The sequence below is a fragment of the Lepidochelys kempii genome, chromosome 3 (assembly GCF_965140285.1).
Source record: "Lepidochelys kempii isolate rLepKem1 chromosome 3, rLepKem1.hap1, whole genome shotgun sequence".
Classification (NCBI taxonomy): domain Eukaryota; kingdom Metazoa; phylum Chordata; order Testudines; family Cheloniidae; genus Lepidochelys; species Lepidochelys kempii.
In genome coordinates, this window is record NC_136382.1 from 19,085,367 (window position 1) to 19,111,666 (window position 26,300).

Below are 26,300 nucleotides of genomic sequence, written 5' to 3' on the forward strand. Positions count from 1 at the left end.
ACCCCGGCACCCCCCTCACATACACCCAGCCCTCTGCCCTGACCCCTGCACCCCCCCCCACATCCCAGCCTCCTGCCCTGATTCCTGCACCCCCCCACAACCCCAGCCTTTACTCCAGCACCCCCCACACATATCCAGCCTCCCCACAACCCATGCCCTGATTCCTGCACCCTCCTCACACACACCAGCCCCCAGCCCTGACTCCTGCAACCCGCATACATACCCAGCCCCCCCACACTCCATGCCCTGACTCTTGCACCCCCCACATTCTCACCCCCACCCTGAGCACCAAACGGGAGCTCCTGCACCCCCCCCCCATTCCTGACTGCACTCCTCGCACCAAATGGGAGCTTCCCAGGTAAGCACTCCAAACCCAAACCTCCTGCCCCAACCCTGAGCCTCCTCCCTTATTCAAGCTCCTGGCCAGACCCTACACCCCAACCCCCAGCCTGCTCCTTCACCCGCAGCTCTGTGCTCAGTGCACTCCTACCCTCAGCTCAGTGCAGAGAGAGAGAGGAAGAGAATGGGCAAGAAGCAGGGAGAAGGTAGGTACCCATTCTATGTGCGCAGGGCCGGGATCCCAGGCCAGTAGTGGGCTGAGCAGGGCTGGCAGCCGGGACCCTGGCTGACAGGAGCCGGCGGACGGAACCCCAGACTGGCAGCAGGCTGAGTGGCAGCAGGCTGAGCTGCTCAACCCACTGCTGGTCTGGGGTCCCGGACGCCGGCCCCACTCAGCCTGCTGCCTGTCTGGGGTTCTGGCTGCCAGCCCCTTGCCGGCCGGGATCCCAGCAGCAGGCCCCGCTCAGTCTGCTGCCAGCCTAGGTGAACGGAACCCCAGGCAGGCAGCGGGCTGAGCGGGCCAGCGGCGTAAGATCAGCATTTTAATTTAATTTTAAATGAAGCTTCTTAAACATTTTGAAAACCTTGTTTACTTTATATACGACAATAGTTTAGTTATATAACATATAGACTTATAGAGAGAGACCTTCTAAAAAACGTTAAAATGTAATACTGGCATGCAAAACCTTAAATTAAAGTGAATAAATGAAGACTTGGCACACCACTTCTGAAAGGTTACCGACCCTGGTCTACACTAAAATATAGCTCCCACTGATGTAGCTCGCTCACTTCACCAACTTAATAACTCCACCTCCACGAGATGGTTAGCACTTAAGTCGATGTAGTTAGGTTAATGCAGTGTCAGTTTCTGCCTTTCAGAAACTGTCCCACAATGCACCACACTGGCAGTTAACTTGACGCAAGCACTTCTGGTGAGGACGCGCGCTGCTGACACAAGGATTGTAGTGTGGAGATGTTTAACCGATTCAATTACTGTGGTGGCTGTACATCGACATAACTTAGGCCTACTTAATTTTGTAGTGTACACTTGTCCTGACTATTGAGAGAATTTCTTAATAGTGCAACTTATTAGACTATGGCATAGTTTCCACAGAAAATGGTGGAAGTCCCATCCTTGGAAACATTTATTCATATAGTCATTGCATTGACTTAAAATAAACTACTTGACTGACTAAATTTTTTCAAGTATTGGTCTTTATACGGAAGCACCACTCTCCTGGTTGACATGCAGCCGCCCCTTGGATAAGACACAGCAGTCTTTTAACCAAACACAGCAATGCTACACAAAAGTTCAAATCTCCTGCATGGCATTGTCATTTATTCTTTGTGCCTCCTTCCTCATCTATAAATAAGGATAATACTCCCTTTGTCTGTCTGTATTTAGACTGTAAGGTCTTACTTTGAGGCAAGGGCTCACTTATGTGTATGAACAACACATAGAGCAGTCAGGGTCTTAATCTAGGCTCGGGTTTCTAGATGCCACTGCAATGCAAATAATGAAATAAGGGCTGGATGGGGAGAGGCAGTTCGATGATCTATAGACTAGGACACTGGAGTGGGAGGCAGGACATTTCAGGTATAATCCCATCCATGTACCTCAGTTTCCCCATTGGCAAAATGGGGAGGGTGCTCCTGAGCCCCTTTGTAAAGCACTTTGAAAAGAGCGAGGCATGATTCCCCCTGCTGTTCACACAGCCTCAGAGTCTGTGCAGCGGGCGTCTCAGGAAGCCTGTTCCGCACACCCCTGAGCAGGCAATGGCAGCAGGCAGCTGGAATCCCCCCGCCCCCACCCTTTGGCTGCAGGCACGCACAGCCCCCGCCCTCAGGGGAGCTCTGGGCACTAGGGCTGACTCTGAGCCAGCCACTCTCCTCCCCTCCCCCTGCCGCACGCAGAGCAGGGCCCATAGAGCGCGCGGCGCCGTGCTAGAGAGTACCCAGCAGGGGCCGCCGGGCTTGCGCAGCGGCACAGCGCCCCCAAGCGGCCGCCAGCGGCCTCGCGGAGACCGAGCAGAGAAAGGGAGAGGGAGAGTAATGGCGGCCAGTTAGTGGGTGACTGAGCCGAGAAGACGGCGGCGAACTCGGCGAGCTCGGTGTGTCTCTCTGCCCAGCCGCCCCGCTCCCCGGGAGGAGGCGCCCCGCAGCCCTCCCTCCGCGGCGGCGGCTCCCCGCGCCCGCCTTCGCCGGGGCCATGGTGAACACCAGGAAGAGCTCCCTGCGCCCCCTGGGCAAAGCGGCGGCCGCCGCGGCCGGAGCCGGCAGCCATTTCATCTCGTCCCGGACCCGCTCCTCCAAGAGAGGCACCAAGGCCGGGCTAGAGGAGGCGGCGGCGGCCCGGGTGAGGGAAGCGCGGGGGCCGGAGAAGGGCTGGGAGGGCACCGCTGCTGCCTCTGTCGGGGCCGGCGGGGCAGGGGGTAGAGGCAGGGCTGGGCAGACGGGGCGGGGGGCACCGGCGCGGCTGTCTCTGCCCGGGGTGGGGGAGTGACTGGGGAGCCGGCGGCAGGGGCGAGGGGATCCGCCCCCCCCCCCGGCAGTGCGGGGGTGGGGCGGTGAGGGCGAGCGGGGCTGGGATTTGCGGGGGGCCGAGGGGTGGCGCTGGGCTACTTTCCGGTGTGCTCAGCTGAGCTGGGGATGCCGCTGGGGAGAGGGACGGCGGCGCCAGGGGTGAAGAAGGGGGCTGGAGGGCGGATGGGTGTGGGGCCAGCGTTGGGGGACAGGGGTTACAGCTCGTGGGGGGGGTGGTGGGGGTGATGGGAGACTTGGGAGCAGAGGGACAAAAGTTCTCGTGCCGCTGGCTAGCTACATCTGTGTGCGAGAGGGGAGCGGACAAGCTGCTGCTGTGCCCGGCAGGGGACCGGGGAGGTAGGAGCGGAGCAAAGCTCCCTCTCTGGCTGCGCCTGGGACTGCACTGGAGAGACAACAAGAAACAAAAGTTTGGAGCTGGGGCTCCAGTAACTTACATATTGACCCCAACTCACCTACGACCGCTGACTGCATCAGCCTTGACAGCCCTGCTTTGAACCTGTCTCCTGTGTTCTAATCCCTCCCTTGAAAAGCAAGGGAAAACGATAATTTTGCCTGTTTGGTTAATTAGTTGTTTTCCCAACGTGATTTATAATCAGAGCTTTGATTGTATGGTCTACTCACAGCTGAATCCAACAGCCTAATGTATGAAACTAGCATTTTGTAGATTGTAATTGAGATCTGCTGCCAATTTCAGAAGGCTTGTCTCCACCCTTTCTGGAAAGATTTGCTGACAACAGATACATGCTTCTCCTTGTCAACATTTATTAGAGGGGGCTCCTTGTGTGATAGGAAGAAAATTGATTGCATTACAACTTTTCTGCTGGTGGTTATTGTGCTCTGATCTGAAAACCATATTCTAAACATAAAACACTGTAGGTTGCCCCTGCACTCAATGTATCTAGAAAGACTTAGGGCTGAATGAATACAGGAGTGACACAGCTGAGGGTCAAAATGTTTGACAGTCATGCACCAAGGGACCACATCCCATTCACTGCTAAAGAGGAAGAGAGAGACAGACAAGTAGAAAAAAAGAAATAGCAGCCAGAGAAGTTAAAAACCCTTTCCCCCTCCCTTTGTTTACAGACACTAGAGAACACTATTGACTAGGTGTCAGCTGTAAACCGTATGTACTTTTTCAGTCCTCTCCTGTTTCTTCTTAATTTCCTTCTTTTTTTCCCCTCTATCTGATTTTTCTCTTCAGTTTCTGCTCTCTGTTTCTTTTCTGTGTTATGGCTGGTAAAGCTTCTCACACACATTCCAGTATGCCGGTCCCTTGGGCCTGGTGTACTGCGTGAGCCAAAGTTTGGCTTAACCCTCTCTGGCTTGCTGTGTAGAGGAGTGTACTGCTGCTAAGCACTAAGATCATAGAATCATAGAAGATTAGCGTTGGAAGAGACCTCAGGAGGTCATCTACTCCAACCCCTTGCTCAAAGCAGGATCAACCCCAACTAACTGATCCCAGCCAGGGCTTTGTCAAGCCTTAAAAACCTCTAAGGATGGAGATTCCACTACTTCCCTAGGTAACCCATTCCAGTGCTTCACCACCCTCCTAGTGAAATAGTTTTTCCTAATATCCAGCCTAGACCTCCCCCACTGCAACTTAAGACCATTGCTCCTTGTTCTGTCATTTGTCACCACTGAGAACAGCCTACCTCATCCTCTTTGGAACCCCCCTTTCAGATAGTTGAAGGCTGCTATCAAATCCCCTTCTGCAGACTAAATAAGCCCAGTTCCCTCAGCCTCTCCTCATAAGTCATGTGCCCCAGCACCCTAATCATTTTTGTTACCCTCTGCTGGACTCTCTCCAGTTTGCCCACACTATAATGGGGGCCCAAAATTGGATGCAGTACTCCAGATGTGGCCACACCAGTGCTGAATAGAGGGGAATAATCACTTCCCGTGATCTGCTGGCAATGTTCCTACTAATGTAGCCTAACATATCTTGGCAACAAGGGCACACTGTTGACTCATATCCAGCTTCTCGTTCACTTTAATTCCCAGGTCCTTGTCTGCAGAACTGCCACTTCGTCAGTCGGTCCCCAGCCTGTAGCAGTGCATGGGATTCTTCCGTCCTAAGTGCAGGACTCTGCACTTGTCCTTGTTGAACCTCATCAGCCCAATCCTCCAATTTGTCTAGATCACTGTGGACCTTATCCCTACCCTCCAGCATATCTACCTCTCCCCGCAGCTTAATGTCATCTGCGAATGTGCTGAGAGTGCAATCCATCCCACCATCCAGGTCATTAATGAAGATGTTGAACAAAACTGGCCCCAGGACAGACCCCTGGGGCACTCCGCTTGATACCGGCTGCCAACTAGACATCGAGCCATTGATCACTACCCATTGAACCCGACGATCTAGACTGCTTTCTATCCACCTTATAGTCCATTCATCCAATCCATATTTTTTTTAACTTGCTGGCAAGAATACTCTGGGAGACCGTATCAAAAGCTTTGCTAAAGTCAAGGTATATCACGTCCACAGCTTTTCCCCATGTTCAACGAGCCAGTTATTTCATCATAGAAGGCAATTAGGTTGGTCAGGCATGACTTGCCCTTGGTGAGTCCATATTGACCGTTCCTGATCACCTTCCTCTCTTCCAAGTGCTTCAATATGGATTCCTTGAGGATCTGCTCCATGATTTTTCCAGGGACTTGTAGTGTTCCTTTCTATTGATTTAAAATGCACATCCAAATGATTTTTCTTGTTATGGAGTGAGGGAAAAGGGTAAGTAAAATTGTCCTGAAAATCATTATATCCATACCAAGATACTTATACAAATCAAGTGTTTCTAAAGGCAAGTGTGTATCTTTGCATGACCTAATGGATTTGTTTTGGAATACATTGGAGCACTCTTACATTGTCAGGCACACTCCAAGTATTCACTGTTGGTGTTGGTCTTTTTTCTTTAGAAAAACATAAGCCAAAAGCTAGCGGAACTTATTAGAAGCTTTTGCCCTTCTTCCTTTTCAGATTTTTAGTGCATACATATTTTCACTTTCAGTATGCATTTCATACTGTAGCTTTAAGTATGGGAAGCTGTTAATGTTAAGGTCTAAGAGATTGATAATGAAGTACAACAAACGTGATTAGGAATATGGAACAGCTTCCGTGTTAGGAGAGATTAAAAAAACTGCGACTGTTCAGCTTGGAAAAGAGATGACTAAGGGGGGGAGATATGACAGAGAGCTGTAAAATCACAAATGGTGTGGAGAAAGTGAATAAGGAAGTGTTATTTACCCCTTCACATAACACAAAAACCAGGGGTCACCCAATGAAATTAGTAGTCAGCAGGTTTAAAACAAACAAAAGAAAGTGCTACTTCATCTAAATATAGAGTCAATTTGTGGAACTTGTTGCCAAGGATTGTTGTGAAGGCCGAAAGTGTAACTGAGTTTAAAAAAAAGAATTAGGTATGTTCATGGAGGATAAGTGCATCAATGGCTATTTGGCAAAATTGTCAGAGATGCCACCCCATGCTCTGGGGGTCCCTGAAGCCTCTGACAGGCAGATGGTGGGACTGGACATCGGGATGGATCACATGATGATTGCTCTGTTCTGTTCATTCCCTTTGAATCATCTGGCACTGGCCACTGTAGAAAGATGAGATACTAGGCTAGATGTAACATTGGTCTTGACCCAGTGTGGTTATTCTTATGTTCGTAGGCTCTCAGATCTCAATGAAATAATGTTAAAAATATCTAACAATTTTCTGTGATTTAAAATGTTCCAAAATCAATATGGCAGTTAGACAGCAATATTTATATAGAAAAAATAGCTGAAATTAAAAAAAACCACCCCAACCCATGATTTATAAATTTACTGTTATGAGACAGTGTTGTAGCTGCAGTGTGGGGGTGACATGGGTGGATTGGCATGTCATGTATGTGGGTTTGGAGACATTGTTTCATTTACTTCTCAAGTTCGTTTTAATGATGTCTCTTTAAAGCCTACCATAGATATGTGATCTGAGAACCCCAGCTCTACTGGTGGTCTGGTGAATGGGAAGATAAAGGTTGCAGCAGACTGCAGGCACTCTACAAATCAAAAATGTTGTCTGTATCTTTGTGACCCTGAGTTTACTTCCACAAGAGTATTGACTTGAGATCCCCGTGGAATGCTGTTTCTTGAATATGTTTGCAAATACCAGTCAGGGAGCATTGCTAAGATGATGATGATGATTATTTATTTTTGTGATCCATACCATGGATTAAAATTGAGCCAACAGTATGCTGTAAAAATGTTGGCCATACCTGATACAATAAATGCAGGGCTATAAGGTGTACCTATCTGTTTCGTTGCTCTTCCATGTCTTTCCCCTCTCACCCCGCCTTTTGTGGTTTTTCTTGGCATTTTCGAATATATTAAGTTATATGCACACATTTGTGACGCTACACTTGAAAAGACCCAAACTTAGGGGAAAGGAATATATGAGATTTAAATGTCTAACATATTACATGTTAGTATTATGTTGAGTAACGTGTTTCAGGTGATTTATTTGGTAGATTCAAAGACAGATATAATCATAGACGATCAGGGTTGGAAGGAACCTCAGGAGGTCATCTAGTCCAACCCCTTGCTCAAAGCAGGACCAATTCCCAACTAAATCACATGTGCTGTGTATTGATCAAATATTAAGAAAGTCAACTCGCTTAATAGATCAAGGAATCAGATTTTTATTCTCTGAAATGGAATGGCAGTATTTAGTACATTTGAATGTAAAGAGGAGGAAGTGAGGTGTATTGTTTTTAAACTTAATTTGTTTAAAAACAAATTTATGAGTAATGGGAGGTTTGGTTGCCTTTTATGTAATTACAGAATTATCATTTTACTATTAAAATTTGACTTGCAAGTGTTTTATGCTTGATATTAAAATATTCTGACAGGAACAAAATTTATCAGACTTATCACAGCTAACTTTTCAAAATGATAATTTTATGAAAGTAGGTTTATGAACTTCAATTTTGAACCTCACTCAAACTGTTAAAAAACGTTTTAAGTAAACATTTTTTTAACCATAAAATACATGCAAGTGTTTGCGTTCCTATTGTTAATTTACAAAACCAATTTTTGGATATCTTTAAGATACTGATATAGGAATTGTGATTGCAACGATTGGGTTTAATTAGACATTGACATTAACTTACTCTACAGTATTGAGAGGAGATTCTTTAACGCAGTTGCAAAAAACTAAAAGCCATGTATTTATTTCTCAACTAATATTATTGTAGTTTTTTAATAATGCCACTGTATTGGTTAGACATTTTAGAAATTTAGATAAGATTAACCTAATTTAATTAGGCAAGGCAGCATTAAAAGTACTTTAAGAGCTACTTGAGGGAGGGGCACTCTGATTACTGTAATACAAGTTCCTAGCTAAAAGTAGGACTGCCAACATTATTCAGTAGCAACATAGAGCTCTCCGTTGTACTTAATTGCTAATAGGAGCACAGACAGAACTGGGGATTGACATAAAGCACTGTAGTTACATGGAACATAAGCACTATACAGCATTTTTATGATTCATTGTAACAATTAATATATATCTCTGGATTCAAATTTCTAAATGTATAAAAATTAATTGAAATAATTCTTTCCACATTAAAGGTGTGAGAATATACCTTTACAGATTATTCTGCAGGGTATATAGTCATGGCTACTCTTTAATGGTCAACAGTTGAAACACGTTCAAATATTTTTGACATGTTTTTGTTTTAATTTTAAAATATTAGTTTTAAAACTTGCGTACAAATTTGTAAAAATTAAAGAAGTATTTTTTCCTTTCAAACAGAATAGCAAAAGACATAACATTTTTGTTTTGAAAAACGCTTGATGCGGGTTAATGAGTATTATTGTCTTTCCTTTTTCACTTGACGTTCTGTTTTTACAAGTTGTAAGGACTTGTTGGTTTGGAATTTCCTTTTGATGGTTACCTTTTTGACAGTGCCTAAGACTCTTAATGGCTATTCTATGTATTTGAAATAAAAACATGGGAAAATTCAGTGATCTCGGGTCACGTAGGAAAAAGAAAATGACACTGCTTTGCACTTCTGTTTAAAAGTTCTTTAAAGAAAAATATCCTTCCTAAAGATGCTCCTGTATTTTCAAATCTGAGTTTAGTCTTCGTTTTACTGGTTTTAGTAACGCTAATGGGAGTATTTCAGCTAAAACTTGCACAATCCTTATGAAGTTATAAAAAAGATTTCGGTTAAAGGCAGATTCTTGAGGAAACCCATCTTTTTAACGAAAGCTAGGTTGTTTTTTTTTCTTCTTCTTGTTTTAGTGGTGTTCCTTACTTTGAGACCTGGCATGAGAAATTCAGGAATAAATCATGTAATTTGTTTCTTAGTACTGTACTGTGTTCACACATCTGTGCATAGTGGGAAATGGAGCAGTTGTTCCAAGTGGTCAACTTCCTGCCAATATTCTAGTATACATAAAGCCTGTTTGACATTATATCACTTAATGTGCCCAAATGGATATGTAGGGATAGAATTTTTCAAAAGCAGTCTACCAAATCATTTTGCTTATGATAATCTGGGAATTGAATTGGGTCACATACTAATGGCTAATTTTCATATAGAAAAATAATTACACATTTTGCTTGAAACTGCTGGTCATATTCTGCAGTCATACTATTCTGGATTTTGACCTCCTTGGAACTCAGAAGTGAAGCAGGATAAGACCTAATTAATATGTGAATAAGACCTCCAAATAACTTTCGGGAAATGGTGTTGATGATATAGTAAGTTGTGCTCTTTCCTCTAAGTACTAAACCAGTATCCCAGTGTAGCATTAATGGAGGCTGCTTATGGAGCTGCCATCTTTCAGATGAGTCTTAAAACAGGTCACAGACACTTTTCATTAAAGATCCCATGGTATTTTTTCCCAGAATTGTGTTTAGCTTGGGGTTCTGCAAGGTAATTAGCTCAAGTAATTACGTTCTGATCACGCAGTTCCCCCTGTACTTTCAGTTGGGTGTGGTATATTGTTCTGTACTTTCTGCCCTAAACAGCTGTGTACTGATAAACTGTTGATCATCCCAGTAATTGAATTTATTACTGTATCAATCTTTATAAAGCTCTTTTCCAGTACCTAGGCGTGGATGACCTTTAGTCTTCTGTTACTCTGATTGTAGCTATGACCTGGTCATTTCAGTGTGTGATATATTATTTTACAAATATATCACTCCCAGTTTGGGCAGTAAAAGCCCTCACACCACTTCTAGAGCAGAGAGAGAGGACCATGAGCTTATGTGTCTTTCCAGGTATATTTCTCTATCCTTTTTTCTTTGCTATTTTCTCCCTGGTTTGCTGGCTTCTTGTTTTGCTCTCCCTTTTCCTTTGACTCACTTTCCTGGTCTCCTGGTCCTGGTCTTGTCACGTTAACGTGCTTCCTCATTACTTTTGGAAGGTCTTTTGCTCCTCAGTGTCTCAATTCCCGCAGCCCCACTGGTCGCTGTCCAACTGCGATGGACGTTTCAGGTCCCAGCATTCCTCCGATCCTCCTGCTCAGTGATTTTCACCCAAATAATTTTGCTTATTTATTTAATTAGATTTATAGAAGTGCTAAGAGGAGTGCCTAGCCATACACTTTAGGGTTTCTTGACCTAACTTAAAATACGTACAACAAACACATTGCTGTTTCAATAGCAGTAGAGAGGAAGAAATTTGGCTGTCTACCTTATATGATATTTCTATAGCATCTTACATCATAAATCTGAAAGAACTTTTACAAATGATATATATTATGCACCCTTTTTTAAAATTTAAATTATTACATGAACTCAATATATATTTCAAATGCTTTGATAATAGAATCTAGAAATTTCTGTAAGGTGGGAAAGATGTCTGATAACATAGTTCAATATAAAACTGGCTAATTTTTTTTATTCAATTTTTGCGGTGTTAAATTAACTAAACCAGGGGCTCTTAATGTGGCGGTTATGAACAGGTATCAGGTAATTACAAATACTCTGCCCTTTTCATAGTGGTAAATGGGGTGGTCCCTGTATAAAAATTTGGGTACCAATATGCGAAAAAATGGAGCACCACTGCACCAGGTGGTTGTTTCTTTTTCTAACTAGTAAATGTCAAAACTGCTCATCAATACTTGAAAAGAGTAGGAGTTATTTTTTAGTTATTAGTAAACATCTGTATGACTTGACATGCCTGAAGTTGAAGGAAGTTGTAGGAAATCAGAAGTTGAATAAACTGAAGTAATGAAAATGATTCTTCTGATGTACACTGTCAAGAATGAAGTAGTGAGTGGGAAAGGATTCATGCTTCTTTTAAAGTTCAGAAAATAAGCTTCTTCAGATTTATCAAATGTGCAACTAAATTAAAGATTGGTTATTGAAGCAGAAGAGCAAAACATTGAAAAAGTTTTGATGATTCTGCAAGTAAGGTATTTCTGATGCCATAGTCACCATTGAAACATAGCATCAATCATTATGTAAGTCAGTTCCAAGGCTGTCCAGCAGCTGTTCAACATCAGGAATGTTTTCTGTTCTTCAACATCCAAAAAACCGAACAATTTGTCTGTGACTATGGCATACAAACGATTGAAAGTAAAGACTTTGGTAAGAAAGTCAGTCTTTTTTATGCAATAAATATCACCTTTCAACCTAACACAAAGCGAGCAATTTAAATAAACGATTGAAGCACTCATCACAAATATGGGTTTCAGAGTAGCAGCCGTGTTAGTCTGTATTTGCAAAAAGAAAAGGAGTACTTGTGGCACCTTAGAGACTAACAAATTTATTTGAGCATAAGCTTTCGTGAGTTACAGCTCACTTCAACAGATGCATTCAGGAATGTCCACTGAATGCATCCGATGAAATGAGCTGTAGCTCACGAAAGCTTATGCTCAAATAAATTTGTTAGTCTCTAAGGTGCCACAAGTACTCCTTTTCTTATCACAAATGTACTTCTCCAGACAAATTTAAGCTTGCTACTAGATGCTTTAAATAAACAGAGGAAAATTTAAAGAATTAAAATAATCATTGACACTGATGCAGGATAGATGGGTGAATATGAAGTAATTGAAAAGTAAGGACTGCATGTATACATGCAGTCATTATTCCTATGTAATGCTATTGAGTCTGTGTGAGAAAAGAAAACCACAGAATATTTATTATGTCCAAGTAGCTAAATGTGTCATCCAAATATTCAGGGACAATTATGACAAGGGAGAGTTCTTTGTGGTTTTCCTCAGACAACCAAATTAAAATGAAAAAGAGGAGAGCTCAGGTGCAAACATTGTAAACTTCTGACTCATAAGTGGTTCAGCATGCTTCTGAGAAAGAAGCAACCCATAACACAGTCCTCAAGCACATGGAGGAAGATCAAAAATAATTTGGCATCCATGATCAGCCTTCATGGTTGGTTGAATGGAAAAAGCAGGCTTTATGCTTTAGTTCTCCAGTGACACTTGATGGAATTTTTAGTAAGGCTGTGTTGCTCTGTTTTCTTCCAACTACCATAAATATGATTAAATTTGCACCGAGCATGAAGAGCACTTAAGTGAAAGCATTTTACAAAAGACTGTAAAAGAAAGCACTAAATTTACAAAAGCAATTGAAAGAGGTTTTGAAGGAATTTGACAAATTACAGGAGGATGACACTATTGTCAGTCTCGGGAAATCTAAGGGTATGTCTACACTACGGAATAAGGTCGAATTTATAGAAGTCGGATTTTTAGAAATCGGTTTTATATATTCGAGTGTGTGTGTCCCCCCAGAAAATGCTCTAAGTGCATTAACTCGGCGGAGTGCTTCCACAGTACCGAGGCTAGAGTCGACTTCCGGAGCGTTGCACTGTGGATAGCTATCCCACAGTTCCCGCAGTCTCCGCTGCCCATTGGAATTCTGGGTTGAGATCCCAATGCCTGATGGGGCTAAAACATTGTCACGGGTGGTTCTGGGTACATATCGTCAGGCCCCCGTTCCCTCCCTCCCTCCATGAAAGCAAGGGCAGACAATCGTTTCGCGCCTTTTTTCCTGAGTTACCTGTGCAGACGCCATACCACGGCAAGCATGGAGCCCACTCAGGTAACCGTCACCCTATGTCTCCTGGGTGCTGGCAGACGCGGTACGGCTTGGCTACACAGTAGCAGCAACCCCTTGCCTTGTGGCAGCAGATGGTGCAATATGACTGGTAGCTGTCATCGTCATGTCCGAGGTGCTCCTGGCCACGTCGGCTGGGAGCGCCTGGACAGACATGGGCGCAGGGACTTAATTTAGAGTGACTTGACCAGGTCATTCTCTTTAGTCCTGCAGTCAGTCCTATTGAACCATCTTATGGTGAGCAGGCAGGCGATACGGATTGCTAGCAGTCGTACTGTACCATCTTCTGCCGGGCAGGCAAGAGATGAGGATTGCTAGCAGTCGTATTGTACCATCTTCTGCCGGGCAGGCAAGAGATGAGGATGGCTAGCAGTCGTACTGTACCATCTTCTGCCAGCCAAAGATGTAAAAGATAGATGGAGTGGATCAAAACAAGAAATAGACCAGATTTGTTTTGTACTCATTTGCCTCCTCCCCTGTCTAGGGGACTCATTCCTCTAGATCACACTGCAGTCACTCACAGAGAAGGTGCAGCGAGGTAAATCTAGCCATGTATCAATCAGAGGCCAGGCTAACCTCCTTGTTCCAATAAGAACAATAACTTAGGTGCACCATTTCTTGTTGGAACCCTCCGTGAAGTCCTGCCTGAAATACTCCTTGATGTAAAGACACCCCCTTTGTTGATTTTAGCTCCCTGAAGCCAACCCTGTAAGCCGTGTCGTCAGTCGCCCCTCCCTCCGTCGGAGCAACGGCAGACAATCGTTCCGCGCCTATTTTCTGTGCGGACGCCATACCAAGGCAAGCATGGAGGCCGCTCAGCTCACTTTGGCAATTAGGAGCACATTAAACACCACACGCATTATCCAGCAGTATATGCAGCACCCGAACCTGGCAAAGCGATACCGGGCGAGGAGGTGACATCAGCGCGGTCACGTGAGTGATTCCCAGTGGCTGCGAAACTTTCGTATGCGTAAGGGCACTTTCATGGAACTTTGTGACTTGCTTTCTCCTGCCCTGAGGCGCATGAATACCAAGATGAGAGCAGCCCTCACAGTTGAGAAGCGAGTGGCGATAGCCCTGTGGAAGCTTGCAACGCCAGACAGCTACCGGTCAGTTGGGAATCAATTTGGAGTGGGCAAATCTACTGTGGGGGCTGCTGTGATGCAAGTAGCCCATGCAATCAAAGATCTGCTGATATCAAGGGTAGTGACCCTGGGAAATGTGCAGGTCATAGTGGATGGCTTTGCTGCAATGGGATTCCCTAACTGTGGTGGGGCTATAGACGGAACCCATATCCCTATCTTGGCACCGGAGCACCAAGCCGCCGAGTACATAAACCGCAAGGGGTACTTTTCGATAGTGCTGCAAGCTCTGGTGGATCACAAGGGACGTTTCACCAACATCAACGTGGGATGGCCGGGAAAGGTACATGACGCTCGCATCTTCAGGAACTCTGGTCTGTTTCAAAAGCTGCAGGAAGGGACTTTATTCCCAGACCAGAAAATAACTGTTGGGGATGTTGAAATGCCTATATGTATCCTTGGGGACCCAGCCTACCCCTTAATGCCATGGCTCATGAAGCCGTACACAGGCAGCCTGGACAGTAGTCAGGAGCTGTTCAACTACAGGCTGAGCAAGTGCAGAATGGTGGTAGAATGTGCATTTGGACGTTTAAAGGCGCGCTGGCGCAGTTTACTGACTCGCTTAGACCTCAGCGAAACCAATATTCCCACTGTTATTACTGCTTGCTGTGTGCTCCACAATATCTGTGAGAGTAAGGGGGAGACGTTTATGGCGGGGTGGGAGGCTGAGGCAAATCGCCTAGCTGCTGGTTACGCGCAGCCAGACACCAGGGCGGTTAGAAGAGCACAGGAGGGCGCGGTACGCATCAGAGAAGCTTTGAAAACCAGTTTCATGACTGGCCAGGCTACGGTGTGAAAGTTCTGTTTGTTTCTCCTTGATGAAACCCCCCGCCCCTTGGTTCACTCTACTTCCCTGTAAGCTAACCATCCTCCCCTCCTCCCTTTAATCACCGCTTGCAGAGGCAATAAAGTCATTGTTGCTTCACATTCATGCATTCTTTATTCATTCATCACACAAATAGGGAGATGACTACCAAGGTAGCCCAGGAGGGGTGGTGGAGGAGGGAAGGAAAATGCCACACAGCACTTTAAGCACAGCATTTTAAAAGTTTACAACTTTAAAATTTATTGAATGACAGCCTTCTTTTTTTTGGGCAATCCTCTGTGGTGGAGTGGCTGGTTGGCCGGAGGCCCCCCCCACCGCGTTCTTGGGCGTCTGGGTGTGGAGGCTATGGAACTTGGGGAGGAGGGCGGTTGGTAACAGAGGGGCTGCAGTGGCAGTCTGTGCTCCAGCTGCCTTTGCTGCAGCTCAGCCATACACTGGAGCATACTGGTTTGGTCCTCCAGCAGCCTCAGCATTGAATCCTGCCTCCTCTCATCACACTGCCTCCACATTTGAGCTTCAGCCCTCTCTTCAGCCCGCCACTTACTCTCTTCAGCCCGCCACCTCTCCTCCCGGTCATTTTGTGCTTTCCTGCACTCTGACATTATTTGCCTCCACGCATTCGTCTGTGCTCTGTCAGTGTGGGAGGACAGCATGAGCTCGGAGAATGTTTCATCGTGAGTGCGTTTTTTTTTCTTTCTAAGCTTCACTAGCCTCTGGGAAGGAGAAGATCCTGTGGTCATTGAAACACATGCAGCTGGTGGAGAAAAAAAAAGGGACAGCGGTATTTAAAAAGACACATTTTATAAAACAGTGGCTACACTCTTTCAGGGTAATCCTTGCTGTTAACATTACATACATAGCACATGTGCTTTCGTTACAAGGTCGCATTTTGCCTCCCCCCACCGCGTGGCTACCCCCTCAACCTTCCCCCCTCCCTGTGGCTAACAGCGGGGAACATTTCTGTTTAGCCACAGGCAAACAGCCCAGCAGGAATGGGCTCCTCTGAGTGTCCCCTGAAGAAAAGCACTCTATTTCAACCAGGTGACCATGAATGATATCTCTCTCTCCTGAGGATAACACAGAGAGATAAAGAACGGATGTTGTTTGAATGCCAGCAAACATACACTGCAATGCTTTGTTCTACAATGATTCCCGAGTATGCGTTACTGGCCTGGAGTGGTAAAGTATCCTACCATGAAGTACGCAATAAGGCTGCCCTCCCCAGAAACCTTTTGCAAAGGCTTTAGGAGTACATCTAGGAGAACCGCGAATGCCAGGGCAAAGTAATCCTTTCACATGCTTGCTTTTAAACCATGTATAGCATTTTAAAAGGTACACTCACCAGAAGTCCCTTCTCCGCCTGCTGGGTCCAGGAGGCAGCCTTGGGTGGGTTCGGGGGGTACTGGCTCCAGGTCTAGGGTGAGAAACAGTTCCTGGCTGTCGGGAAAACCGGTTACTCCGCTTGCTTGCTGTGAGCTATCTACAACCTCATCATCATCATCTTCTTCTTCTTCGTCCCCAAAACCTGCTTCCGTATTGCCTCCATCTCCATTGAAGGAGTCAAACAACACGGCTGGGGTAGTGGTGGCTGAACCCCCTAAAATGGCATGCAGCTCATCATAGGAGCGGCATGTTTGGGGCTCTGACCCGGAGCGGCCGTTCGCCTGTCTGGTTTTCTGGTAGGCTTGCCTCAGCTCCTTCAGTTTCACGCGGCCCTGCTTCGGGTCCCTGTTATGGCCTCTGTCCTTCATGCCCTGGGAGATTTTGACAAAGGTTTTGGCATTTCGAAAACTGGAACGGAGTTCTGATAGCACGGATTCCTCTCCCCAAACAGCGATCAGATCCCGTACCTCCCGTTCGGTCCATGCTGGAGCTCTTTTGCGATTCTGGGACTCCATCATGGTCACCTGTGCTGATGAGCTCTGCATGATCACCTGCAGCTTGCCACGCTGGCCAAACAGGAAATGAGATTTAAAAGTTCGCGGTTCTTTTCCTGTCTACCTGGCCAGTGCATCTGAGTTGAGAGCGCTGTCCAGAGCGGTCACAATGGAGCACTCTGGGATAGCTTCCAGAGGCCAATACCATCGAATTGTGTCCACAGTACCCCAAATTCGAGCCGGCAACGTCGATTTAAGCACTAATGCGCTTGTCAGGGGTGGAGTAAGGAAATCGATTTTAAGAGCCCTTTAAGTCGAAATAAAGGGCTTCATTGTGTGGACGGGTGCAGGTTTACATCGATTTAACACTGCTAAATTCGACCTAAAGTCCTAGTGTAGACCAGGGCTAAATTGATTTAATTAACAACGAAGATCTGGAACCATACAAGAACCAAAAAACAAAACAAGAAAACAGCTCAGGGAAGCTATGGAACCTTTCCATGACTCAGTCAAAATGTCTGACCCCAAATATAACAATGTTGATCATAATTAATAATACCTAGCACTTACTTCACTTTCATTAGTAGATCTAAAAGTGCTGTACAAAGGAGGTCAATATCCTTATCCCCATTTTTTAAACTGAGGTATAGGGAGGGAAATGACTTGCCCAAGATCACCCAGCAGATTGGCTTCAAAGTTAGAAATTGAACCCATGTCTCTTGAGTCCCATTCCAGCAGGTTATTAATGCTTCCCTATAAAGGTTATAGGTTGAACCCAGAACAGGAAGAACAGACTGAAATGTGGATGATAGAGAGTAATCTTGAATTCTTTCCTTCTCTCCTAGCATGTAAAATTGAAGATCCAGATTTCCACCTCAAATTGCTGATGGGGTGGGGGGACATGTATGAACATGGTGGAGAACTCTGCAAGTTTTTAATCTTCCAGAAGATAATGGTATTCAGAACTTTTGTTATAGTTTTCCCCCCTAAATCCGCACTCCTAGCCTACTCTTCATCAGTTGAGAATGATTTGCATTTGTGTATCTTTTTTGGCTGAGATGGTTTCAATAGGCTAGGTGCAGAAAAAACAAATAGGTCATTAAAGTGTATTGGTATACAAGGACAGATACAAAAGATATAGATCTGAACTTTCTTTTGGAAAAAGTGTATATCTTTTTATGTCTGACGAATAAAAATGTTTAGAAAGTGAGCCCACATAATATAATATTTAGTGGAACATCCCTCCTCCCTCAAGAAAAAACAAGTAGTATTTTCTTCTAAATAGGGCATCATAATAGGCCTGTCTGATATGGTAGAAACAAGATACATTCTTTAGCAGGTCACCTCTTTGTTTTCTTCCCCACTTGTTACAATCATCTTAAATAAAAAAAAATCCTTTAGTAGCCCAGTTCATCAATACCCTGAGACATCTTTGCACGTTTGCATTGCTGTTCAGAATATACAAATAAGCAGTGGTTACTGACCCCAGATTTTCTAAGGTTAGTAAAAACATTGGTCTCATGAGCAATGTTAATATCTACAAATCATAAATCTCTTTCAAGGAGATATAAAGGCAGAAGTAGAGATACTTTTGAGTATCAGTCGGCAAAGCAAATTTCCTGATAACATTTAGTTGTTTAATACAAGTAAATATCAGGAGGTTAATTTGATGTTTGTAAAATGAGAAACAAGAAAATAGTAATTGAAATAATTTGGACACCTTTAAAACTATGTAGTTAAGAAATCAGTTAAGAAATTAATTTAAAAAATATTGAAATTGAATATGTTGCTGAAGATGGTGAATTGTAGAAGAGGGAGACAATATAGATGTTGAAGGGAGTAAAATAATAGGTAGAAAACTCTATTGTATCAAGTTTTGCTGAAATGATATGAACAGTATCATTGTGTTGGATGTGGCCACAGGTTAAGGACATGGGAATGGAGTGGCATATTATTCCATAAAATACATGATTGAGAGAGCTGGTTTTATCATGATGGAAACCGTTTTTATACCAGGGTGTCCACTTATACAAATTTCAATGCAGCTGAATCAATAGTTGCACTAATGGGAATCTTCTTCTGAAATTCCCAAATTGTATAAATGGCCTAAATGTATCAGAACTCTTATTCCAAAATTAGATTGAATTGAGAGTGCCCACTTAATAAAAATCATGAGATTAAATTATAGTGTTGCTTTACTTCTACACCTCTGATTTCCTAAGCAAACTGAGTTACTTATCAACTTGGTTGGAATTGTCAAGGCTTGTCGTCATTGACGACTTCATTATCCATGTGGATGATGACCTTCTAGGTTAATTCATAATCCTTTTTATTTACCAGGGAATGGTAAATTTTTTCAAGCCCAGGCCTAGATCACATTGGAACTATTTGTTTTGTGGTTGAAGTGCAGTTCAGATAAAACAAAGGTGGTGCTTGTGGATTTCAGAAACAACCAGAAGACGTGTCAGAGGCCTCTTTGATGGAGAAAGCATATGCTGGTCCTGCATCAGCAACTTTCCTCAATCAGTAAACCTGTGGAAACACTGGTTACTTCTGGATAGCCAGACAGCAGCTGTAGCCAAGTGATATTAACAAACATACAAAGATTACTTTTTGCAGTAGCAAGTCTTTAAAAAAAGCAACCAAAAAGCAAAAGAAGCAACAAGAAAAAAAAGACAAGAATGTGCAAAGCACCTTATTTGTCTTTCTATTCTGTTTAGGTCCAGTAAAGAACAGAGACAACTGTACGTTATTTTTATTATTGAATCTGCCAGAAAAGTCAACCTCTACATAAATTACCATGATTTGGACATGTATATGTGCATATTTATTTATTTATTTTCCCCTAAAGTTAATTAAGTATTTTTGGAAAAATTGTCAGTGTCCACCAGCAAGAGTTGAGGCCACCAAAAAATTTGTTGAGAACCCCTAAACTAGATCATATCTTTAGAGAAACATCCAGTCTCGATTTAAAAATTCCCAGCGATGGAGAATCTACCACTACTCTTGGTAAATTGTTCAAATGGTTAATTGCCCTCGTTGTTTTGTGCCTTATTTTTACTCAGAATTTGTCTATCTTAAACTTCTAGCCTCTGGATCTTGCTATATGTTTTTCTTCAGGATAGAAGAACTCCAGAAGAGAAATTAAAAATATTGAAAGGAAAGGATACAGTTGAAAATATAACAATACTGCATGTGAGCAGTTTTTGTTGAATTTTGTGTTTGATGTGATTGTAGATTAAAAGTATAGAGTGGGAAAGGAAACATTCTTCTACACATGCGTGAGTGTGTATGTGTGTATTTATATATATATTTTTAAAAGGTGTAAGTTCAGTTTCCCTTCATTCTCCCCTTTCTCCATCCAAGTAAAAGGAGTGTAAATGGATTATAAACTTGCAATCATATCTCACACTTAGATTCTTTGCTGGCATTAGTCCATTAATTTAAGTGGCATTAGATTAGCAGAAAATTTGGCTCACCACCCGTGACTCTCATTGTTGGCTCTTTGCTCCTTAGTATGAGACTAACCGAACTCCCTTAGCTGTGAAGTTTTGTTTTTATTCTTGAGCACAACAGTAGTAGTGAAGAGCATGACCGTTGTGCTCCTCTTAGAGAGTGTGTAAACGGCACCTTCCAAACTTTAGTCAGTTCCTTAGTTTCAGTTGGTAAAGGAGCTTCCTGGAGGAGACTGCTTTATTGTTCTAGCTCTTTTGGATCACAGTGAGGTTCAGTATCCTCTTCTCTCCTCTTCTCAGGTCCAGTATGGTTGTGCAAAATTTTTCAGGCCTCATGAGCTTCCATGCACTTTAGAACTTGTTTATTTTCATGGTATTTTGGTTTGGAACCAAACCATTTCATGGTTTATTTTCATAGTATTTTGCTTTGGAACAGAGTTTTTGTTCCTGCTACTGTGTTGCCTCGATATTGTTTCAGCCAACACACTGGCACTACCAAGATATTTTAGTGGGTGTTCTCTGCACTCTGGTGGCAGCATTGCTATCAGCACGAGATACCAGCTCCAGTGCCACAGTTTCATAGTAGTCTTAAGGCTGTTCATTGCATTAGTGCCTGCACAGCTGTTTCAGTGCTGACTTAATTTTGAAGCTTGAGCCCATCTCAGTGCTTGTTTCTTTAGTGGCCGTAGAGACCTGCTCGGGTCTAATTTTTAGGTCTGACCTGGACCCAGGCCCATCCAATCTGAGCCTGAGAGGGTTGAATCATTTTTCTGACTCGACTCTTCCACCTGAACCTGAGTCACTGCCACCTCCTCCTGCCCCTGAGGTCGGTTCTCTTCCTCCTGCTTGGCCCCATGGGTAGGAGGAGGAGAGCTCACTCCACCTGAGCTTGAAAGGGTCCTGTTGTTTTCCCACTGGACCTGGACCAAACGCTTCAGATTACTGTGTGTGGAATCAAAATAATTTAGGTCTTTTCCTTGTGCTAGCTTTCAGGGTTTCACGGTGAAAAATGTTGCATAGACTGCAACATCTCTTGCACCAAATCTAATTTGGTGCTTTTCGTATTTGGAGTGGGTTTGATTGTCTCACACTCAGGTTAATGTTAGGTGCTAGTATTTTGTAGCTTTCACAAAACAGGTTAAGAATTAATACTCTAGAAGTAATAATAATTAAAAGTTACTGTAGCCTATGTTAAGCAAAAACCTGCTTTGTTTTTAATAATGGTGTGGTATTAAGTTTACAGCAAGTTATCAAATGGCTTTAGGTAGGATTGCAGTCTTTTTCTTCTTTACTCAGCTTTGTTCTCCTGTACCACTCAGGCTAGTTTCAAACAAGTGCTGCAACTTCACTTGCAACTCTGCTTCTGTGTTGCACAGAGAGACTCCTGGCATTTCAGAAAGGAAGTGTTGATTAAGATTGACTTGCATTAGTGGTGCACTTCAGTAATTGCCCAGAACACACCTTTGGCAGTTCACATTACCTACAGTCACATCTGTACATGCTATGGCATAGGACTATAATTTCGTGAGTGTTCAGTGGATTCAAGGTATAGACCTTGCTGTCCATTTAATGTTTGGGAGAGCTCTAGTACCGATTTATCTGAATTTTAATAGGATTTTGGGATCCAAAACCGCTGCTTTATTTTAAAGTTTTAAAATTTGATTCCACATTGTTGGTTAAGAACAGAAATTGAAAGGTACAGTGACTAGAGTGAAATCCCTGCAAGCTCCATGGACTCTTTTCAAAGACACCATAATAGAGGCTCAACTTAAATGTATACCCCAAATTAAAAAACATAGTAAAAGAACTGAAAAAGAGCCACCATGGCTTAACAACCATGTAAAAGAAGCAGTGAGAGATAAAAAGGCATCTTCTAAAAAGTAGAAGTCAAATCCTAGTGAGGTAAATAAAAAGGAGCATAAACACTGCCAAATTAAATGTAAAAATGTCATAAGAAAAGCCAAAAAGGAGTTTGAAGAACAGCTAGTCAAAAACTCAGAAGGTAATAACAAAATGTTTTTTAAGTACATCAGAAGCAGGAAGCCTGCTAAACAACCAGTGGGGCCCCTGGACGATCGGGATACAAAAGAAGCACTTAGACGATAAAGTCATCTCAGAGAAACTAAATGAATTCTTTGCTTCAGTTTTCACGGCTGAGGATGTTAGGGAGATTCCCAAACCTGAGCGTCTTTTGTAGGTGACAAATCTGAGGAATTGTCACAGATTGAAGTGTCACTAGAGGTGGTTTTGGAATTAATTGAGAAACTTAACAGTAACAAGTCACTGGGACTAGATGGCATTCACTCAAGAGTTCTGAAAGAACTCAAATGTGAAATTGCGGAACTATTAATTATGGTTTGTAACCTGTCCTTTTAAATCAGCTTCTCTACCCAATGACTGGAAGATAGCTAACGTAACGCCAATATTTAAGGAGGGCTCTAGAGGTGATCCTGGCAATTACAGACTGGCGAGTCTAACATCAGTACCGGGCAAATTAGTTGAAACAATAGTAAAGAATAAAATTGTCAGACACATAGAAGAATGTAAATTGTTGCGCAGAAGTCAACATGGCTTCTGTAAAGGGAGATCATGTCTTACTAATCTGTTAGAGTTCTTTGAGGGGGGTCAACAAACATGTGGACAAGGGGGATCCAGTGGACATAGTGTACTTAGATTTCCAGAAAGCCTTTGACAAGGTCCCTCACCAAAGGCTCTTTTGTAAATTAAGTTGTCCTGGGATCCCTTCATGGATTGAGAAGAAGTGGTTAAAGACAGGGAACAAAGGGCAGGAATAAATGGTAATTTTTCAGAATGGAGAGGGGTAACTAGTGGCGTTCCCCAAGGGTCAGTCCTAGGACGTATCCTATTCAACTTATTCATAAATGATCTGGAGAAAGGGGTAAACACTGAGGTGGCAAAGTTTGTAGCTGATACTAAACTGCTCAAGATAGTTAAGACCAAAGCAGACTGTGAAGAACTTCAAAAAGATCTCACACAACTAAGTGATTGAGGAACAAAATGGCAAATGAAATTTAATGGGGATAAATGTAAAGTAATGCACATTGAGAAAAATAACCCTAACTATACATACAATGTGATGGGGGCTAATTTAGCTACAACTAATCAGGAGAAAGATCTTGGAGTCATCGTGGATAGTTCTCTGAAGACATCCACGCAGTGTGCAGCGGCAGTCAAAAAAGCAGATGGGATGTTAAGAGTCATTTAAAAAAAGATAGAGAATAAGATGGAGAATATCTTATTGCCCTTAAATAAATCCATGGTACGCCCACATCTTGAATACTACATACAGATGTGGTCCCCTCATCTTAAAAAAGATATACTGGCCTTAGAAAAGGTTCAGAAAAGGGCAACTAAAATGATTAGTGAAAAGGAGTACTTGTGGCACCTTAGAGACTAACAAATTTATTTGAACATACATTTGAGCATCTGATGAAGTGAGCTGTAGCTCACGAAAGCTTATGCTCAAATAAATTTGTTAGTCTCTAAGGTGCCACAAATACTCCTTTTCTTTTTGCGGATACAGACTAACACGGTTGCTACTCTGAAACCTAAAATGAATTAGGGGTTTGGAATGGGTTCCATATGAGGAGAGATTAAAGAGGCTAGGACTTTTCAGCTTGGAAAAGAGGAGACTAAGGGGGGATATGAGAGGTATATAATATTATGAGTGGTGTGGAGAAAGTGACTAGGAGTTAAGTATCCTCACACCTTCTTGTCAACTGTCTAAATGGGCCATCTTGATTATTACTACAGAAGTTTTTTTCTCCTGCTGATAATAGCTCATCTTAACTAATTAGCCTCTCACAGTTTGTATGGTAACTTCCAACTTATCTGTGTATGTGTGTATCTGTATCTCTCTCTCTCTCTTACTATATGTTCCATTCTATGCATCCAATGAAGTGAGCTGTAGCTCACGAAAGCTTATGCTCTAATAAATTTGTTAGTCTCTAAGGTGCCACAAGTACTCCTGTTCTTTTTGAATAAGGAAAAGTTATTTACTTGTTCCCATAATATAAGAACTAGGGGCCACCAATGAAATTAATGGGCAGCAGGTTTAAAACAAATAAAAGGAAGTTCTTCTTCACACAGCGCACAGTCAACCTGTGGAACTCCTTGCCTGAGGAGGTTGTGAAGGCTAGGACTATAACAGGGTTTAAAAGAGAACTGGATAAATTCATGGAGGTTAAGTCCATTAATGACTATTAGCCAGGATGGGTAAGGAATGGTGTCCCTCGCCTCTGTTTGTCAGAGTGTGGAGATGGTGGCAGGAGAGAGCTCGCTTGATCATTACCTATTCGGTTTACTCCCTCTGGGGCACCTGGCATTGGCCACTGTCAGTAGACAGGATCCTGGGCTGGATGGACCTTTGGTCTAACTCAGTATGGTCATTCTTGTGTTCTTAAGGGATGATTACTTAAAAAAAAATTATAAGGCGTTAGATCTGCAAAAAGCCAATCTGTGAAGACAAGGCAGTTGCAATTTTACATGTTTGCTAGGCTCCCCCGCAGGTTTACTTTAGCTAACAAGTGTTCAAATTGGGATTTTAACATGAGTTAATTAACATATGGCATGGAAAATGGGTGAAAATGTATGTTTTTTTTGTAAATGTAGAGAAGATCTTACAATATGACATTTATGGGGCTGCATCTTAGCCAGTTGCCTAATACTGTAATAGTTTCTCTCCCTTTGTAGGTGTAACAAAACTCCACCTGCTACACCCTCCTAACATGATGCAAAATACATGTTTCTTAATTGTTTTACCCTTGGGTAATTGCAGTTTGTCATTCCAGTTAGGCAACCCAAAAAGCCTGATGGGAAAATTGGAGATGCATAATCAGTTTTTGTATGAGTAAAATTCTACTTTGTTCCAAGTTTAAACATTTCCTGACATTCCTAGTAGTGCTGCTACCTAGGACATTGGGTGTCTTATTGTTGCAATGGAAGATGTGTAATCTCCACATTAAGACCTGGTCTACGCTGGGGGGTGGTAGGGCGATCGATCTAAGTTACGCAACTTCAGCTACGTGAATAATGTAGCTGAAGTTCACGTACTTAGAGCTACTTACCATGGTGTCTTCACTGCAGTAGGTTAACTGCTGACACGCCCCTGTCGACTCCACCTGCGCTTCTTTCTCCGGTGGAGTACCGGAGTTGACGGGAGAGCGCTCGGTAGTCGATTTATCACGTCTTCACTAGATGGATCACTCTGGAGGTAAGTGTAGACATGCCCCAAGACTGCTACTGTGTGATTCCAAATTCCCCATTCCCACCGTCTTGATTATTTCTTCTTTAATTTGCCTTCTGCACTGGAAGACTCTCTAGTGTTACCTGTACAGTCATTTCCTATGCAGGCCTCTGAAGTTGCTTCTTGTTTTCTTCTGGCTGTATTGTTAATTATGATGAGTAAGTTATCGCCTGCAGTCTTTGAGCATTTCTCCGTGGTGTTGAGGCCAAGCCCATTAATGCTTGTAAAGTGCTTTGAGAGCACTTTAGATATATGCAATAGAAGTGCAAAGTCCAAGTGGTGATAACCAATGGTTGTGTGATGATTTGACTTTCTGCAAAGAAAAGGAAAAATAACAATATGCAAAACGTTTGGGTACGCTTCTTAATAATATAGAGGCACCATTAAGTGAATATGCTCCTTCTGGTTCTTGCTAGGTCTTAGTATTCTCATCTACCTCTGCCCTTCGTTCTATTTTCTGATCTTTTTATGGTGATCCAAAACCAGATTCCATTCTTGAAGTGTCAGGTAGGCTCTACATGCCACCTACCTCTTTATGTTCTCATCACCTACTTTCATTTGTCTCCTGTTGGCTTCCACTTCCATCGCCATCATCTGTTTTATATCTTACAATGGTGTTGCATTTTCTGCATAGATATTTCATTTCTGCCATGAAAGGGTCAGCAGTTGCCCATGTTCATGTGCTGTTTCTGTCAATCGTGTGACTAGCTTACACTTGATGCAGTTTGGGTGTCATTTTTGTCTTCATAGTGGAACGTGAACGTGGCTCAGCCTCTACATTGGA

The 26,300-nt window shown here is 43.1% G+C and overlaps 1 protein-coding gene across 6 annotated transcripts in view; it reads left to right on the forward strand.

Annotated features, from left to right (window-relative positions):
• Window positions 1-2,301: 2,301 nt before the first annotated feature.
• Window positions 2,302-26,300, forward strand: part of ATAD2B (ATPase family AAA domain containing 2B) — a 177,561-nt gene continuing 153,562 nt past the window's right edge. For 5 of the 6 annotated variants that reach the window (XM_073335846.2, XM_078852053.1, XM_078852055.1 and 2 more), the window contains exon 1: window positions 2,322-2,695. In XM_073335846.2, the coding sequence (XP_073191947.1) occupies window positions 2,549-2,695 (147 nt within the window). In that variant the 5' untranslated portion in view covers window positions 2,322-2,548. Of the gene's footprint in view, window positions 2,696-26,300 lie in introns of all 6 variants that reach the window. The other variant, XM_078852056.1, reaches the window with a different exon arrangement.